Raw genomic sequence first — 19,559 nt, 5'->3', positions numbered from 1 at the left:
CAAACAAACCAGGAGCACAACACAGGTTCAATCAAAATCTCCTCCTCTGTGGCAAATTTCAGGTTTATAGGTAAGCACAGGATGTGATTATTTCCCTTCCCATCGTTCAAATATCATCTCTGGGTTTCTGGGATTCTAAGGAGCACATGTCAAACCCCCTGCAGTGTTCACACACCATTGATTATTAACAAAAAAACCCAAAATATGAGCTATGAGTGAATTTATTGGTAACAGAATTCACCAAGAAGATGCTCCAGATGCTGAAAGCCCCCACTGCAAATAAAGTCAATTCCTCCTAAAGCTTCCACATCTCCAAGGGGAGAATCACCTATTCTGTTTATAACAAAAACCACCTTTTCCTCCCCAAATACTTCTCCTCCAGGCTCCCATTTCAGCACTTCCCATTAACTCCACAATTCCACCCAACGCTCTGCTGCTCCAGTGCAGAATCCTCCTTCCCCTCCCCATGCTCCCCCTCAGCTCCAAGGTGGAAATCTTGGGGAATTGCCACCAACCATGGAAATGCAGCCACTCCACAAGGCTCCTGGAGCTGACGCAACACCAGGCAGGGATATTTTTAGTCCTAATCCATTTAAAGTGCTAAATTCCCAGGGAATCAGCAGCGATGCTTTCACTCACCACTCCAGCTAAATTCCTCTGCTCCCACCACTCCCTGCAAGCGTCAAGGGGAAGGAGATAAGAGAACCATTCACCTGATAAGAAAATATCTTTATATTTTGGTTTTTTGGAGGTCCTTCTGCATGTGCCACTAAATTATAAATCCCAGCAGCTCGTGGCCATGGAGGACAGAGCAGGAATCCATCAATAATTCAGGGGCTGAAAGCACACAACCAGAGAGGGTGGGATTTGCTATTTTTGTCTCCAGGCTGCTTTGGATGCACCAATTTGGGTTGATGAGAAACAGCTCCTGGGAATGTACAGAAGCTTTGGAGTTGGGCAATGATCACACTCCAGAGTGGCTGCAGATACAAAGCAGAAGCTGAAATTCAAGGGATAAATGTAAAAAAAATGGTCCACAGTGGGTTTGGGATTTCATTTAAATCTAGAGCCAGGAATTCTTCATTATTTAAAAAAATAACTATTTTTTTTAAAGCAAAATAATGGGGATTTCAAAATTTCAGGCTTTGATCTGCAGGTAAAACACTCAACCTTTTCTTTGAGAATTAACAGGTAAAAAGTACCTAAAATAGACGTTATCAGAAGCTGATGCACACCTATGAAAAAGCACAAAACCCCTTTAATTTATTGCTATTAAATAGCATAACTGAGATCATCCTGCAGCACAGCCTTTGGAGTTCTCTCCTCTCCCACCAGCTATCATTTCCACATGAAAACGATGCAAACCCAGCAAGCTTGTGTACAAAACATCTCTTTTTACTATTGTTTTACGAGCAAACACCGAGGGCTGCCGCTGATAAAAGCAGAACTATCTGAAGTGTGTTTGCCCAGAACTCAGAAAAATCCAAGGCAAACACACTCCAGGGATTCCTCCAACAGCTTTAGCTCCAAGAGCACCTTTTTACCTTCAATATTCAATGACTTCTGAGCAAAATAATGGGAAAAGCTGCTCCAAAAGAAGTGGATTTTCCAAAAAAAAGACCAATTAAAAGGGTTTGAAGTGCAAGTTTTCTCCTGGAGGAGAGACTGAGGGGAAAAAATATCTCAGGAAAAAATATCTCAGCGCTGGGTTTGTTCAATGCTTTGCTGAGGAGATTTGCTGGTTGCAAGCAAAGGAGATTTTTGGTTTTGCACCAAAACCTGAGTGTGAAATACCACAAACTGCTGGCAGATTGGTTGAAATCCTCAGCAAGGAAAAGAGCACTGTTTATATGAATTTTCTGGGTTTTTTTTTTCCTACCCACCCACAGCAAGCCATTAATGAGCTGCAGGTCACATTAATTGCAGTGGGAGCAGCAAGGCAGGGCCTGGGTGGGAAAAAAAACCTTTTTCCTTTTCAATTAAATCCCTATTTTTATTTTTTTTCCCACCAGGTGTAAGAAAGATTATTTCTTTAAAAAAGAAATGGCCATTCTGCAGGTTTATATTCCCTGGGAGTGTCCCTGATGTGGATAAAAACAGGATTTTCCTCCTCAAACTGCACAAAATACACAATTTCCCCCCCAAAGAATAAAGGCACCCTACCAGCAGAAATACCCATTTCTAGCAAAAATGACTTCTATGAACCAGGAATATTTCACAGTATAGTATATATATTTGAATATATAGTATATATATTTGAATTGGGAAATTAAAACCACAAATGTACACTGCAGGTCTTCATTATTTTCGTCCATGAAGCACAAACTTGTATTTCATGAAATATTCCTTTTCCAGAGAAATGGAGAAAAATTAAAGAGCGAAATGGCCAAAACTCAAAGAAATAAAATACGAATAAAATACAAATAAAATACAAATAAAACACAAATAAAACACAAATAAAACAGAAACAAAACACAAAGGCAAAGCTAGAAGGGAACCAACATGATATTAAATCTCTCTGATGCTGCAGCTCTTCTCAAGGCACTGAGTTCCCTGCAGCAAAAACCCATCCCAGGCTGTGTCCACAATAAATACATTTACTTAAATAAATAAATTGATTTTCTCCTTCATTCCCAACCAATCCCAGGCAGCAGGCAGGCTGGACTAAAGGCTGAAACATCCCAGAGATCAAACTACAGCAGGGTTAGTACAACTGAAATACACTCCCAGCTCTCTGCTCTTTTCATTTCTGCAGCCTTGCAATAATTTAATAATTTCCTTGGCCAAGCAGATGTTGATTATGTTTATGTGTCTGATGACTTTCGCTATTAACACACTGAAAAATGTGAAATTAAGTCCTTGAGAAATATCATAATTAGCCAATGCTGGCTAATTGTTTTTTCTCACTAGATCCTGAGCTGCACAGGATCTTTTATGCAGGTGAACAAGGTTAAAAGAAAGCTTAAAACTGGTGATTTTAAGGCTTTCAAAGCACACCCAGGTGGGCACTAAGTGCTTTATCATAATAGTGCCACAGCTTGCCAACAATTAATATTAATGATATAAAATGATATGAAAGCAGCTATCAGTAAAGGGAAATATCAACATTGGTTGTGTGCATTGTCTGCTGCACTTAACCTCTACATACTGCAATGGGCTTTAGATGGAAATATGAGGGAAATAAATGGGATTGTTTGCCCTGGATGGTTTGGGGTTTCCTTCCTGACTGCAGTGACACAGGGAAAGCTCTGCTACATCATAAAAATCCTCCCATTCCCACCCCACCCCACCCAGCAATTCTCACTAAAATACAGCAAAATGAACATTTCACACAAAATGCTCTCCCCACCTTCTTGCCTTAACAGCATTACCCAATTTACACCAAAATTCCTCCTGTTCACTACAGAAAAACACTGAAAATTCCATTTTGCATACACAGAGAGCAACAATAAATACACAAAACAGCTCCACTCAGGTGTTCATTCCTTCCCAAGTTAAAACCAACCGGAATATCATCACTCAGTGCTGTTCTGATTTTTTTTTAGCTCCTTGGATAACTGGTTGGAAACTCCTGCTTTGCAATTTCCAGAATTTCCCACGGAAGGGGAACTCAGAGAGTTTTCCAGCAGAACAAAAATCAAGGGTAAGAAAAGATACCCAAGGAGTTGATAAGGCAAAAGACAGCAAGGAGCTGAGCAAACAGCTCAATAATGTTGATTAAACACCAACATGGGATAACATCTTTGCCTTTGGGGAGCACAGTGATGCCCAATTGTGTGAAATGCAGTTTTTCCTTCCAACACAAGCTTTCCTTCAGCAGAACCAGGAGCAGTTTCACAGCACAAGCTGCTGGTGCTACTCACAACCACAACTTACAGCCCAATTCTCCTGCTCAGTTGGGCCAAAACACAATTCCCTTTATCCTGTTATTTCCCTTTATCCTATTATTTACACAAATAGTGGTCCATTTGTGTAAAAATATATATATATTATCTGCACATGTTCTCCTTCAGAATACCAACCTGCTGAAACCTCTTTACTGCTCACTAAAGTCCATGTTTTGGTATCTAGACTTGTACAAAGAAAATTAACCAAAATCTCACTTTTTTTTGATATTTTCATACAGACACAGCTCATTCCCACCTCACCTCACTCTGCCCCAAAGCAGCAGCTGGAGTTACACAAAACCACATGGAGAAATCCTGTTATTAAACTTGAAATTTCCCCAACTTTTCCCCATATTTCCCATTGGGATCAAAGCCTGCAGCTTGCCCTGCTGTGCTCCCAAAAGCCAAACCCACAGCCTATTCCATTTCAAACCCCAACTGCCCTACCAGCCCCATCCACCCTCAGGTTTTGCTGTGAATATTTGGCATCCCAGAGCCCAGGGAGCACCGGTGGGGCTGTGCTCCCCAAACCCTGCCGGGATTCTGCACGGAACAAACCCCGTGAATGGAATAAAAACCCCTTTTGAGCCCAACAATCCCAATCCCCTCCTGCTCCGGGCACACCGTGGGACTGCTCAGTGTCTGCACAATGCAAATCAGGCAGAGCTCCTTTCAGAGGGTGATTAATATGCAGAGACAGGCTGCTCTTTAGCGGGCTTGAAGAACCACTGCTGAGCATCTCCCAACGCCCAGCTTCCCTCAATTACTGCCCGTGTTTGTGCTCAACAGCAGATTATGCAATAATGCATTGAAGCCCCAATTTGCCAATATTGTGCAAACAACACCAAACTGGCTGCTCTCCTTTTGTGTGGGATTTTCAACTCTTCATTTCGCCACCACGTGTGAAGGCGCTGGGGAAAAAAATGGGATTTTTGAGTGCTTAATGCACATCAATCTTCTCAGTCTGCGTTGGGAAGTCTCTGCAAAGAGCTGCGCTTGGAAAATAGATGTTTAGGGTTGTTTTGTTCGTAAAACAAGAAAATTTACAATCTTGCAGTTTGATTTCAGGGATAATTAACTAAATTTGGTGTGGATGTATTGCAGCTCCTGTAACAATTAAAGGAAATTTTTATAGAGTTTGCTTTTGGGATGACAAGAGATATTAAACATCTGGAAAAACCCATTCAGACTTGGAGGCAATGATTTTCTATTTCCACTGTCTAAAAGCTTTATCACTTTATCATTTATCACCTGCTCAACTCCACATCTCAGCCAGGAAAGGAACTTGAATTTCAAGCACTGATTCAGACCATATTCTGCCCAAAATGAGCCCAAAATGTAGCCTGAATATCTTAACTAATTTCTTCCTCTAACCCTTTATTTCACACAATTCCCAATTTCTCTGCACAGATTTACACACTCCCATTCATGCCTTGGGAATTATATTTCAAGTTAATCAATGTGGTAAATTATAATTTACCATAAACCACTAACAAATAATTAACATTCTTGTCTCTCCTAAAGATTCAAGGGTGATAAGTATGATGAACATAAACAAACAAAGAAGAAAAAGTGAACTAAATATTGAAATAAGCTTCTATTATAACTATTTTTATAAGAGTAGAGGTAGGAAAATCGCAGAATAATTGGGGTTGGAAGGAACAGCTGAGATGATCCAGTCCAGGAGGGGAAAGCAGCTGCAGCAGGACACCAAAAGTCTGTCCAGGTGGCTTCTGAAGGCTCCATGGATGGAGAATCCACTCTCCATTCAACCTATTCCAGGATTCATCCAACAACAACAAAATTGAGTGATTTTGGTGTATTTTCAGATGTTCAGGCAGGATTTGCTGTATTCCAGTTTGTTCTGTTGTTGTCACTCCTTCCCAGCAGGAATTTATCCACATTTCCCTGAGTCTTCTCTTGCCACTCTCAGCTTCTTCTCACCCAGAGATGCTCCAGTGCCTCTTCCAGACTCCAGTAAATCCACAGGTTTTTCTGGCATTGGAGAGCCCAGAATTGCACTCTGCACTCCAAACGTGGCCTCAGCAGTGAGGAGCAAGTTAATCAATGTGGGAAATTATAATTAATTAGGTGGATTTGCAGAAAATTACCCTGACTTGCCTGATTTTCATAACAAACTGTGAAAAGCACCTACTCTGATTTACCCAATGGGTGTAACAGTCTCAAACCCTCAGCCATACAGAAAACATTCATATTTTTATTCAAGACATGATGAGATTGTCCATGAGATTGAATGGAGAGACCACATGATTTGAGTTAAACCCAACATCCATCCAGGACAGAATCCATTCAAAGGAACTCCTGATTGTTCTAATTATCCCAGAATTACCAATCCCAATGGATTTCCCAAATATTTTCCACATTATTCCAACTCCCAGTTCTCCCAGCTCCATCCCTGAGCACGCAGAGGGAAGTGGAGACAACAATCTTCTTTTTTCCTCAAACCCAACACAGCTCCCTGCCTCCTGCTGCAAATCCCAGCTCTCCACACTGATCATTATTCCCTTTTAGGAATTCCCATAACTCCCCAGCTCTGTGTCACTGCACCCCACAGCTGCTGCTGCTTCACAAGGCTCTGGAATCTTTGAGCAATTCGCACTTGCCTTGCAGGATAAACCTCCCATTGTGTGCTGCTCCCCAAAAATCAGCTTTTCTGGCAGCTGCCTGGAGATGGGGAGTTCTCATTTGTCCCTTTAGCTGAAACACCTCCAGTACCTAAATGCTAAAGTAACCTGAGAAGCCAAAGCTGTACAAGGTCCCAAAAAATGCTCCCAGGAAGCTTTCAGGTGGCTGAAATTTTCAGATGGTGTGTTTTCAGATAAATCAGCACCTCCCCAGGACTGATTTGGGAGGTTTTTGGTGGAATCACAGAATCCCTGAGGCTGGAAAAGCTCTCCAAGGGCATTGAGTCCAAGCTGTCCCCAATCCTCACCTTGCCCAGCAATTCCTTGGACATCTCAGGGAATCCAAACCTCCCTGGGCAGCCTCTGCCAATGTTCAACCCTTTCCACGAGGAAATTCCTCCTGAAACTGCTCTTTGTGGAGCCAGAGAATCACTGGGGCTGAAAAAGACCTTTCAGATCATCAGGTCTCACCACCACTGTGTTCACCACCCAGCCCTGTCCTCAAGTGGCACAGCCACACGTTTTTTGGGCACTTCCAGGGATGGTGACTCCATCACTTATCTGCCATTTATGAGGATAAATTATAAATTTATCTGGAACCTGCAGGCATCACTGACTGCACAGAGAAGGATTATCTGCCTTCTCATCACCTTAGATACCATGGAAATACTGGACTTTAAGCCATACATTTATTTTAAAGTGAAGTTCATCCTCGATTTGCATCCATTTTTCTCCATTCCACGTCCACAGCAAACTAAAACCCCCCAAAAAAACCTGCCAGCAGTGGCTGCCTGAGCCCTTTCCAAGGCAGGAGCTGCCATTTGGCTCTCAGGTCACCTCAAAAAGCATCATTCCCAAGGAGCAGCTGCATTTCCCCACCAGGAGCTGCGAGGCCATAATGGCACTGCTGCCAAACCCTCCTCATTTCCATCCCTTTGCTCCATGCTAATGTGTTTTCCTAAACAAAAGGAGCCACAGCCAGCCCGAGAGCTGACCTTCAGATTTGCTCCTGTGATGTGGATGGCTCGAAGTCGATTTGCCTGGTGGCTCTTTTATTTTCTTTTTTTATTTTTTTTTTTCCAACCCTGGGATGAAAACCAACACATTAATTCCTAAAAAAGAGGCGCAGGAGAGGAGGTGCCTGGGAGCTGTAGTTCCCTGCACAGACACACCCTCAGCCACGTTATTCCCATTCTCCCTGTCTATAAACAGCGAGGAAAACACCAAAATTCTGGTTAATTTCGGAGTTCAATATTTACAAACTTGGAGTTTGTGTTTACTAATTGAATCGCTTTGTTTCATTCGCATTTCACATCCCTGAGAAGGGATGGAATTGGGAAATGAACAAAGACATGGTGTTTTCACTGCACCTGAAAACCACCGGGAAAACAAGTCTCATCAGACACTTGAACCTTTCTCATAATTCCCTGCATAAAAACCACGACAATTCCAGAGGAAACAGCTTCTCCCAGGCATTTTTGGGAAGTTCACAATCCCCACGTTAAGTTGGAATCACACTGGAATACACTGCAAAACTGCTGCTTCCAAAACCACACCAGAAACCCCCCAAAAAAACCCCCAGAGCTGTGCCTTTTTCATCTCACCAGGTGTGGTAAACAACGAGAAAAACCGCAGGACGGCCTTTGAAAGGAGCAAATAAACTGTGCTTTGTCTGCTCCTCTGCTCCCGCAGACTGATGGCAGCAGATGCAGGATCTCCTCCTCCTCCTCCTCCTCCTCCTCTCCCAGCAATTGGTTCTGCTTCCCTGGCAGGGAAAATCCATGGCATTGCCCTCCCACCCCCAAACAAACAGGAAAAAACACAAAAAAACCCCAAACCATGGTGTTCTCTACCAAACAGAAACCATCGCTCGTCCCCAATGGCAGAGCAGTCGATCCTTAAAATACATTTCTGGAGAGGAGCCAAGCAGAGTGAAGGCACTTTCAGCCTGGAGAGCAGCCACAATCTTTAACACTTAAAAACTGGGTATTCATTAAGTTACTGCTATATTAAATGTCCTTTATTTAAAAAAAAAAAAAAAAAGCAAAACCCACACACACACAGGAGATCCAACAATAAGAAAACAAGCCAACAGTCAAGTCAGGAATTTCCAAGTTCATGTGTCAAGGGGATGAAGTTTATACAAAATAGTCTCTATTCTTTAGGAAGCAATGGTTCTCAGGATGTACATGAAAGGAGAGGAGCCATCTGCTCTGTCCATAAATCAGCTTCTGAGTTATCAGGGAATGTTTGAATTTAGCAGCAGACTAAATAAATCGTCACCATCACAGGCCACAGGAATACACACTGAACATGGAATTATTCTGAAAGCCATAAAAGGCAGGGTTTTGTTGTGAGCCCACCCCACAACTGTGCTCAGACAACACTTTCCTCAGAGATTCCTCACTAGCAAATATCTGTCTCTTGCCTCCTCTTGTATTTAAGCTTCAGGTTTCTTTAGCAGCACCATCATAAAATAAAATAAATAGAAGTAAATAAAACACCCTCTTGCACTGACAACTCCACAGCTTTCAAAGCCAAATCCCTTCTCCCCCATCACAGGCTGGTGAGCTCAGCTGGGGAAAAATAAAAAAAGGTACAAGAGCAGAGCATCCTTTAGGGGGGAAAGCAGAGCTTGATTTGCTGGGTGCTGCTTTCACCATAAACACTGCTGCTGCTTTGTTCTAGCTTTTTAATATTTTATTTGCTTTTTGTGTTCTCCATTTTATGCTGATTTAACAGTTCCAGCTGTGCAGCTCCCTAGGCAGTCTCCATATTCATAATTATTATTATTGGATAAACATGTATTTGAGTGGGGCAACAGATGATATGCAGATAATTTTTCTTTTGCTTACTCCCATTTATTTCCCCTGGAAAAAAAAAGAAGAAAAAAACCACCAAAAAACCAACCAACCGGCTTTCTCCTGCCCTCCCACAGCTGAGGAAGGCAGTGCGATGTGGCAGGGAGGGATGGCTGTGCGGTGGCAGGGAGCAGGGAGCAGCTCGGCTGGGGGAGAGCAGCAATGAGCAGAGCCGGGATGGAGGGTGTGGCCGGGCAGATGCAGAGCTGGATATGGGCAAGAGCTGCTGGCGACGGGAACACGACCTGGCCTCTAGCACACCCACCCTCTCATTAGCGCTACTGAATTTTTTTTAATTAAAAAGGGGCTAACAGCAGCGCTTGTGCCACTATTGATGGGATGGATGGATAAGGGATGGATGGATGGATAAGGGAGGGATGGATGGATAAGGGTGGGTGCTGTGCTGGTGTTAAACAGGTGGCTCCGGGTTGGCAGCAGCCCTGGGGACACTGGTGGCAATGGTCACCGCCACTGTCACCAGCAGAGCAGGAATTGCTTAAGGAGATCAAAGAGCTCAGCGCGGGGAAGGGTGGAGGTTCTGGAGCGAGGCACGGAACGCGACAAGGACACGGCGACAGCTCGGGGACCAGGACAGAGCAAACACCAAACCCGAGAGGGGCTGCCAGCCCCGCGCGGTGACAGCTGCCAGGCGGCGGTGGCACAGGCAGCCCGGGATGCTCTCGAGGGAAGGGAAAAGGGCTGCTGGGCTGGGGACAGGACAGGGAGCGAGCGGCGGAGCGCAGCGGCTCCAGGGAGCGCTCCCCGGGGAGCGCCGCACGGACGGACGGACGGACGGACGGACAGACGGACAGACGGGCGGCACACGGACGCGCTCCGGAGGGTGGATGGACGGACGGACGGACGGCACAGGGATGCAGCCCGCAGCAGGGATGCTGGCCGGGGCGGGGCCGCCGCAGGTGTGGCCGCTCCATCCCACCGCTCCAACCCGCCGCTCCCAGCCCACCTGCCGCTCCCAGACACGGGCGGCGGCTACCGAGCGGCTACCGAGCGGCTACCGAGCGGCCACCGCTCCGCCGCTCGCGCCCGGCGCCGCTCCACAACGGCAGCGCCCCGCGCCCCTCCTTTTTCTTCTCCCTCTCCTCTGGTTTTGGTTTTTTTTTTCCCCCATTATTCCAGCCGCTCCACGGCGACCGCATCCCTCGCTCGCTGCCCGCGTTCTCGCCCCGCCGGCGGAGGGCGGCGGCCGCGGAGCATCCCCGCCGTGCGCACCGAGCCCGGCGCGACCCGCCAGCCGCCAGCCGCCGCCCGCAGCGCAGCATCCCCTCCGCGCCCATTGTCTGCTCCCCGCGCCCGACCCGCACGGCCCGGGGCTCCCCGCCGCCAGCCCGGCCGCTCTCCCCGCAGCCCTCCCGCCGCGGCCGGCAGCGCGGAGCAGCGCGGAGCAGCGCGGAGCAGCGCGGAGCTCCGCAGCCATGGAGCCGCGCGCGGCGCCGGGTCCGCCCGACCCCATTGTTCGCGCGGCGCGCCCCCGCCGCCCTCCTCCCTGCCTCCCTCCCTGCCTCCCTCCCGCTTTACCTGCGGCTCGCAGCAGGACGAAGGCGCAGGGCAGCACGGCGAGCAGCAGCAGCATCGCACCGGCGGGCCGGCGAGCCGCTCGCCGGGGCTGCGGGCGCGGGGACGGGCGCGGAGAGCGAGGCGCGGTGGCTCCGCCGCTCCGCTGCGCTGCGCTGCGCCCGGCGCGTCCCGGCGCCGCCGCGCTGACTGACAGCGACCGCAGCGCGCCGCGATCCCTGCGCGCCAGCGCCGCCGATCCTTCCGCCGCGCCGACAAGTAGTGCCGCGCCCGCTGAGCGCACGGGGGGGAGGAGGGGGGGAGAAATAAAATATATTGATTTCTGTAATAAATAATCAAATAGATAAACAAATAAATAGCCAAATAAATGGCCAAATAAATTTATATTTTTACATTTTAAATTTATCAATTTTCTTATTTATAAATAACCAAACCAATAATAATTATGATGAGAGCTAATAATTATTAGAGAGTTTTTATATAAAATGTGTATCTAACGTGTGTTATATATATATAACACATACTAGATACAATATACCATAGTACATATATCATAAATACTATGTGTATTTATATAGCATATATCTAATATATGCTATAAAAATACATATATTATACATTCAAAACATGTGTGTATTATCTATGTGTACTATATGTATATATACATATGTATATGTATGTATACTGTATGTATACTATGTATTACTGGCTATATGAAAAGATATATAGTGTATGCACTTTGTATCAATTACAGTATATTATTGATAATATAATATTAATTACGTTCGTTTTTATGGTATATTAATTGCTATAGCATATAATTAATGTTGCAACATGTAATATATAAATGACATACTGTATTACAGAGTGTAATTATAAAGTGTAAACCTTTATACTTTATAAATATATATACAAAGTATATAGTGTATAAAAGTATAAAGTATTATGAAGTATAAAAGAGTATATACTATGCACATGCTATATACATTATATATATTCTATATACATTTTAATTTTATTTACACTATGTAATACATATGTAAGAGATATAAGATGTAAGATATATAAGAGGTAATGTTACAATGCATTACACAATAAAATAAATCTATTTTCTTTTATACAGCACAAAATAAATATATTATACACCACGACAAAAATCAACAAAAGAGTAAAACACTTGCAAAGCATATTCCTCTGTGGTAAACAATAGTGTTGGAGAGAACATTAAATCAATTAAGGCAGCTCCTCTTCCCTGCAAGCTGACATCCCCAAAATCGGAACAGAAGGATATGTGAGGAAGGAATATCACTCAGAACAAATAACTTGAATTATGGTATACCGTGGGGGAGCAGTTGTTTGTGTTAGAGATATCAGCAGAGCTTTATTCCTGTTAAATGGTATTTTAGTCCATGATGTGAGAGTTTTAACTCCATGGGGGAGCTGAGGGAATCACCCACAGGAGAAATCACCCCAAATCCCCTCTGATGTTATGGGGCAGAATGGAGGAGAATCTGAGACACCATTGCACCTGCAGCAGAATCCCAGAAATAGGGCTTTTTCCTCTTAAAAACACCTGACAGAGCAAAGCCACCAAAAGCCTAGCCTGAATTTAAGTGATTTCAAAACAAAACCATGGATTTTGTGATGAAAATCCAACAGAGATGAGTCCCAGGCATATCCAAACGGAATGAGGTGCTCCAAGTACATTACCTGACACATTTCCCTTTTTTTTTGGCCATTAACAAAGGTTTATGGGCCGTGCCTGTGCATTTCTTTTTGTTAATCCATAAAACGAAAAGGGGGGGAAAAAAAATCCCATCAATCCATAACCGAGCTGCAAGTCTCAGTTAGTGACTTCCCTGGGTGCTTGGCACAAAAGGGAGCAGGAAATTTGAAGTTTTCTGCCACATTTAAAAGCAGCAGCGGTGGAATCTGTCAAATTAATTCCACTTCTGCTATGCAAATACAAGAAAAGTGAATTTTAACCACACAGGCGTTGCACAGGTATTTGGCCCAGATTTACAAGGCACAAAGCAGAGTTATCCCTTATTTGCAGGCTCTGGAAAATGGGAATAAATAAGGAATTCGCCTCAGAATTCCCCCTGGTCAGAGGGGGGATCATCCTGAGCTCTGCAGATGTTTGTGATGATGGATAACAACACCATGCAAAATGACCTCAAATCAATATTCCTTCCCAGACAGGCAATAAAAGCAGATCCAGACCCCTGAAATATCCCTCTCTTTGTCACAGATTATTTTTAAAAGTCTTAATATAGCAGAAAAGTAAGAGTATCTCCCTCTCCTTGTTTAGCCAATTGGCTCACCAAGATATTCATGTTCTCTGCTGATGTCATAAACCATAAGAATGAGGCTGAAGTCATTGGGAGAGGGAAAATTACAGCCCAGAAATTCCAAATTTCAGTTATTTTGTCCTCACCTCAGGCTGAGTCCAGCCTTGATCCTGCTGTTGCCCTGGAATTGTGCTTCCCACAGATTTCCCCGCCCAGAGCTGTGGATTTGGGGATGGGAGAGTTGTTAGTCATGGAGATATCCCTGGAAGGGACCCTGGTGGGGATGCTGTGTCACTGTGACTCACAGCCCATGTGGCACCAGGCTGCTGCCACCCCTGCGGGTCACCTGGCACTCGTGGCCGTCAGAGGAACCTTCCATCTCTGAGGCTGAAATGTTCAATTTGAGATGTGCTCCTCCATGTGTGAAACCATTACAGAGGGCGGGAAATGTCTCATTTTAATATTTTTAACCTGCCCAGTCAACTCAGATGGTTCAGCTCAGAGGAGAAGAGGAGTCTCAGCTGAGCAGAGTCACAGAAATTAGGAGGACAGTCAGGAGTTCATCAGGATTAATTGACTGCTCTCTTCCCCTCTTCCCATGGTGCCACTGGATTTTGTTCTAATTTAAAATATCAAAGGCATTTAAAGCACCTCCATTGCTCATTGCCTCTAAATAAGGGACACCAGCACCACTAATACCTGGCTATTTTAAAAGAACAGCTGTTCCAGTGGCTGCTTTTATTTGTAATAATATTAATTACAAGGCTCCCCATCACATCACGTGGATTAATTCAAGTGTAAAACCAGTCTGTGTAAAATTAGAATAGAAGGGACTAAAACAAGAGGGTGTCTCTGGCTAAACGTTTGGTAGCAAGCAAGAAATGATTGTTTTAATTGGAAAAATCCATCCCTCGGTCTGCTTTGATTTAAAAAAGTATAAATATGCCTGGCAGGAATGCTCAAGCACATGTGAAAGTTATGAGAAACCACATTCTCTCCACATGGAGCTGCACTGCCAGCCCCAAACTCAGCAGATTTATTCCCCAAAATTGGATCCAAAGCATCAATGGCCAGTGGACTCACTCAGAAACTTAATGAAGGTTCCCCCCGTCCCCCAAAAGCAAAGAGTTATCCAAAAAATGGCAAAAAAGGAGTAATTTACACATTTTTTCTCCTCTTTTTCCTTTACCACAGGGAGTTCCTTGCCAGTCAGAGCTCCAAAAGACAAATCCACTGAAGCAGAACTGTGCTTTAAACTTTCCTCTCTCTGAGAGGCAACTAAACAGGATTATGCTGATTGCCAAAAAGGCAGCCAGGTAGACATTCATCCCGACAGGGAAAGGAAAAATTCCATTTTTAAATCAGCCCCGAGCAGAGCCGAGTGTTTCCTCAACATTTTTTGGGTTGTGACTGCCTGTAAGGCACAGAAGAATACAACTTGTAATAGAATCTCAGTCTCTGATTCTGTGTTATGTCAGCCTCACATTTCCCTAAAAATATTGTGGAGAGGATAAAAATACGAGTTAAAGGAGTGTTTCTATTTTTACATGATGGTCTTAAGATGGTGCTGAAATGCAGTCAGAAAGAAAAAATCCTGGAAAATTCTTGCTGTTGAGGCAAAAATAATTTTTTTTTTTTTAATCTGGACCTGGATACATCCTCTGCTTTATTAGCAAAGCCTGGATGAAGGCTCTGGGATTTGCAACATCCAGGTTGTTCTCAGGAAGCTTCCCAGGCACATCTGGGTGTTAAAATTCAGCCTCTGGGCACCACGTTGGGATTTCAATCTTTGCCATCACCAGTTTGGGAACCCAAATTCACTGGTAAGCATCACCCAGAGAGCCCAATGACCCTCCAGTGCTGACCCTGATTTTCACTGCTCTGTCTCATGGATCTCTCCCGGATTTTTGGAGTCAGTTTTTATTGCTCTTGGACTCCAATCCAATATGAAATGATCTCCTGAATACGAGATGATGCTCCACGGACAGGCACATCCCAGAAAACATCTCACCAAAATAGATGTGGTGGTTTTTATCTGCAGATTTGGGTGAGGAGGTCCTAGGCTGCCCCAAACACCTCCCAGCTCATCCAGATGGGATCAGGGGAACATCTCCAGTGTGGCTCCATCCCTCCTCACACGAGTTCCATCTCTGCTGGGGAATTGTTGGGTGACAAAGAGCTGGTTCTGTGCTGAGAGGAGAGCTGCCAGATGATGTAAGATGATGCATTTCTCTGGCAGATGTCTGCCATCTGCACAGCTGCTCCAGCCTCTCGTGGAGAAGGGCTGTGCTCGTTATGGAAGGGGAAAAAAACAACCCAAAAAAGCTTTGCTATCACTCAGGAGCCTCTTGGAGGAGATTTTTGATCCCAGTCAGGTAGGACAATCAGGGACAGACAGTGCATTTGGCAATCAGGAGTGTCTCTGGGGCTTAAAACTCGTCTGGATAAATCTCCTGAAGACAAACACATCATTACCCCTAAATATCAGCTAAACACAGCTCGGCTCGTGCAGCTCCCACTGAGCCCCACAGCGCTGGGAGGTGTTGGAATTCAGCACCTTCCTTTGTCATTTCCCATTCCTCATTGCACTAAACTGGCTTTCCCCAGGTGGTTGTTGTTCTGTAAACCCAAACTCTGGATTTCAGCAGCACAGCCCTTGCTCAGGACGGAGCCAAAGCAGGCAAAGGCACCTTAGCTGAGCAGATTGAGTTTGATTTAGGGATGTGTCTTGTGCTTCCCTGTAGGAAAGCTGGGGCCAGAAGGGAGCTGAGAACAGCTCCTGAGCCTCCCTTGAAATCATGAAGCAAAAGGCCAATCCTGAAAGCAGCAGGATGGAATTAAATGCAAGAATAACAAAATATTCCTTCCCCTCCTGCCCTTCTCCAAAAGCTCCATTACAATAATGCGAGTAATTAAAACCTAAGCTGTGATTTGTTCTTTCAAGTGGATTTAATGCCACAAAGCCTCTGGAACTGTGGGATCTTGCCCTTTTCTTCTTTTTTTTTTTTTTTTTTTTGGCCATTTAAGGGTTCGTTTCTTGTTATTCCAGTTCCATATTAGAAGGGATGTAAATATTTTCCTTCTCAAAGCCAAGCCGTTCTGCAAAGATTTCTTTTTTTGAATGAAAGTCACTGCCATTCCACAGCCCACACTCCCTTTGTATTTCCCTTTTTCTTTTTTTTTTTTTTCTGAAGCCTAAACCAGCCCCTTGGGCATCCTAACCTTCAGCACTGTATCAGAGGAAATGACTCCCGATTACGGGGGTGATCAATATCCACAATGCACTCTTTTCACAGCACTGCTGAGAGTCACTCCCAGCCATGGAATTATCCATTAAACACAGCCGTTTGCTCTGGGGTTAACTTGGAGATCAGCTTTCCCTTTATAAACACTCCAACTAATCAAAGCTGTGGCACCGGGAGAGGAAAACACAACCATATTGCAAATTTCCAATTTCCATCCTGCTCCTGGTTTTGTTTCTGAAATAATCCCATTGCAAAGAGCTTTCCAGTGAAGGACTCAGTCCTAAGTCAGGCTGCTGTTTCCTATTTTTGCCACCCAGAGCGAAATATTCAGCAGAGGGAGCAAAGCTGTTTATTTGCAGGAGCTTGAAAATGCATGTGGAACGTGCAGCTTCCTCCAGGACGCTTGTTGGACGTTTAAACTGCAGTTTTCAACTCCACCAACTCCTTCTCTTCTGGGGCTCTTCTTCCTCTCACTCTTGCTGAAGCTCTCTGTGAAGTTACTTGAGATGGAAATGTGAAAACCAAGCCAAAACAAAAGGGTAGAGAGGCTCAAAAACCTCTCTAAAGTGAGAAATATTTTATAAATCAAGGTTTGTGTTTTACTGGTTCGTTTTTGGTCAAGGGTTTGCCAGCTCGTCCAGCTTGACAAACCTTGGGAAAACTGAAATCCATCCCAAAATTTCCCTGTTTTGCCCTCAGTGAAGCCTTGGCTCTGTCCCTGGCATTGCATTTTTTTGCGTTGTCCCTCTGCTGGGGTTTCTCCCCCAGTGCTCTTCCCACTCTCTCTACAAGAAAAGACATTTTTTCCCCAAAGTATTTTTACCATCCGACCAAAAAATATGTCAAAATTTGGAAATCTGCATGAAAAAAAAGAAAATCCTTCCTAATCACGGATTCATCTCCTGCCCATTGCCCCCATTTATGATTTAACAGCATGGAAAAAGCTGCAAAATAACTCATCCTGCCATAAAGGATGTGTGGTCTCACTGCTGGCACAGTGCAATCTTCCAAATTGCGCTCCCCATATAAATCACAGAACAAATGGAGCAAATAAAAGGGAAATACAATGGCAGAAGGTTCTGTTTCGTGTTTCTCTGCTGTGTTTCCAGTTCATTTCCATGATCCACAGGGTTAGGGTGGTGAGCTGACATTGGGCACCTTATTTTATCACATTTATAACATTTAATGTTATTATTTAATCACTTTGATTCTTTTATCACATTGCCAAATGACCAAATTGCTACCTGAGATTCTGTGGGTTTTTTCCTCTCTCTTTTCTGGCTTTAAGAGAAAAAAACACCTTTTCAGCAATAATTTCTGGAATTCATCCCCGGATTTTTAGTTTGATATCTGCTTCGTGTGAATTCAAGCTAAAAGTACAACTCACCATATTTTTCTCTAATGAAACCCCAAGGGTCGAGTTTCCTTTTTTTTTTTGCATAACAACCTCTTGTACAGCAAGACCTGATTTCTGCTTCCTTAGCCTAGGAAAAATTTTGCATTTCTGACCTTCCTGGAGTAAAATCCCAGTTGGAAACTGGTGTTTAGCCATGAATAAGGACATCATTTTCCCTCCACCCCCAGCCCCACAAAGAGCCCTTGTCAGGGCAGAGCTGCCTGTAAACAATCCCAGATGACACAACACTGATCTCCCAGCAAAAACATCCCTCGAAATCAAAGATATCCCTCAAAATCAAAGCTATCCCTCAAAATCAAAGCTATTTTCATGAAAGGAAAGAGGGGAAGCCTTTGGGGTGGCTTGGGAAGGCACTGCTGGCTCCCGGAGAGCACAGAATGCTCCCAGCACTGCCCACCAGCAAATGGAGGGAGGCAGAGGGTAATTACCTGGCTTGGGTCTCTGCCAAGGGAATTAAATCAACACCACTGCTGTCATGTACAACATGATGGGAGCTTTAATGCCATTAATTTACGGGGCTGGCTGGGCAAGGGAACAACGTGGGGTTTCTGCTGGGCCACAGATGGAGGGGAAACGTGGCTTTGCCATCACTGCAGAGGGAAATTCCCTGCTCTGAGATGAGCTCCAGACTCTGAAGCTCCAAAGGCTGTGCTGCAGCAGCAGGAGAGAGTTCCCACTTTGTTCTGTGAAGGGATGGACTGAGGTTATTTGTTGGAGGCAGGAGGTTGCAGGGGTAGCTCCCTGTCCCACTGCACATCCAGGGAAAATCCCCCACTCAACTCAGCCCCAAGCTCTGGGAGCCCCTGGCAGACACTTCCCGAATTCTGCCATTCCTGGAGGAGCTCAGAGTGGGATGCAGGGGAATAGCAATGGCAGAGCAGTGGAGCTGCCTGTTCCAAACCCTCAAAAGCCTTGGAGCCAAACCCAGCTCTGTGCTCTGCAGGGGAAGCTGCTCTCTCCTCACCCACATGGAAATTCAGGGCACTCCTGCCTTGTGCCAGCCCTGCCTGAGCACTGCAGGTGAGGCACAAAAACCACCTCAACTCCAAACTTTTCCATTTCCAAGGCGTGCTGTGCTGCTCCAGGGTGTTCACAGAGCGTGGATTGGCTGGGAGTTCACACCAGCTCTAGTGCAGTTCTCAGCTCAGACAGGCAGCCTCCTCAGAAATGACAATTTTCATGGTCTCCTCACCTTAATAATCATCATTCACTTTTATTTTACGTGGTTACAGGTGGAGAAATCAGGGCTGGGGAGCTCAGGCAGCCGGATTTCAGAGGCTGAGCAGACCTGCTGGGTTCTGGTGCTCACTAATCCATCGCCTGCTGCCTTCTGCTGTGACCTTCTGCAGTTCTTCACAGTGCCCCAGCCTGTGAAATGTTCCCAGACTAATTAGCCAAAGTGTTTAATAAAGAACGGGGCTATTGCTGGTAATTTAGCGTCTCGTTTCTGATGTATGGCATTGCTGCATGTATTCCTGAAATCAGCCATTAATTCAGGCAACACATTTTCTGGCATTGGGAAGATAATGGCTTCCAATTTTCCTTGGTTTAACCTCCTGCAAATCTGCAAGACTTTCTGGGAGCATAATTTCCATTTGAACATTCCCTGACTGAGTTGTCTTATTTTCCAGAGAAACCAATAAAACACAATGAAAAAAAGAAAAAAACCCAAAACCAACC

At 44.9% G+C, this 19,559-nt stretch overlaps 1 protein-coding gene across 8 annotated transcripts in view; it reads right to left on the bottom strand.

Annotated features, from left to right (window-relative positions):
• Nucleotides 1-11,101, bottom strand: part of NCAM1 (neural cell adhesion molecule 1) — an 85,553-nt gene extending 74,452 nt beyond the window's left edge. For 7 of the 8 annotated variants that reach the window (XM_085081984.1, XM_085081982.1, XM_085081989.1 and 4 more), the window contains exon 1: nt 8,137-8,335. In XM_085081984.1, coding sequence (XP_084938110.1) covers nt 8,137-8,320 — 184 coding nt within the window. In that variant the 5' untranslated portion in view covers nt 8,321-8,335. Of the gene's footprint in view, nt 1-8,136; nt 8,336-10,929 lie in introns of those variants that run through there. The other variant, XM_085081988.1, reaches the window with a different exon arrangement.
• Nucleotides 11,102-19,559: the final 8,458 nt, after the last annotated feature.

The sequence above is a fragment of the Lichenostomus cassidix genome, chromosome 24, assembly GCF_008360975.1.
Source record: "Lichenostomus cassidix isolate B80296 chromosome 24, HeHo_3.0, whole genome shotgun sequence".
Lineage (NCBI taxonomy): Eukaryota > Metazoa > Chordata > Aves > Passeriformes > Meliphagidae > Lichenostomus > Lichenostomus cassidix.
The sequence above is the reverse complement of the archived record's forward strand: the minus strand, read 5'-3'. Positions and strand labels throughout refer to the sequence as shown.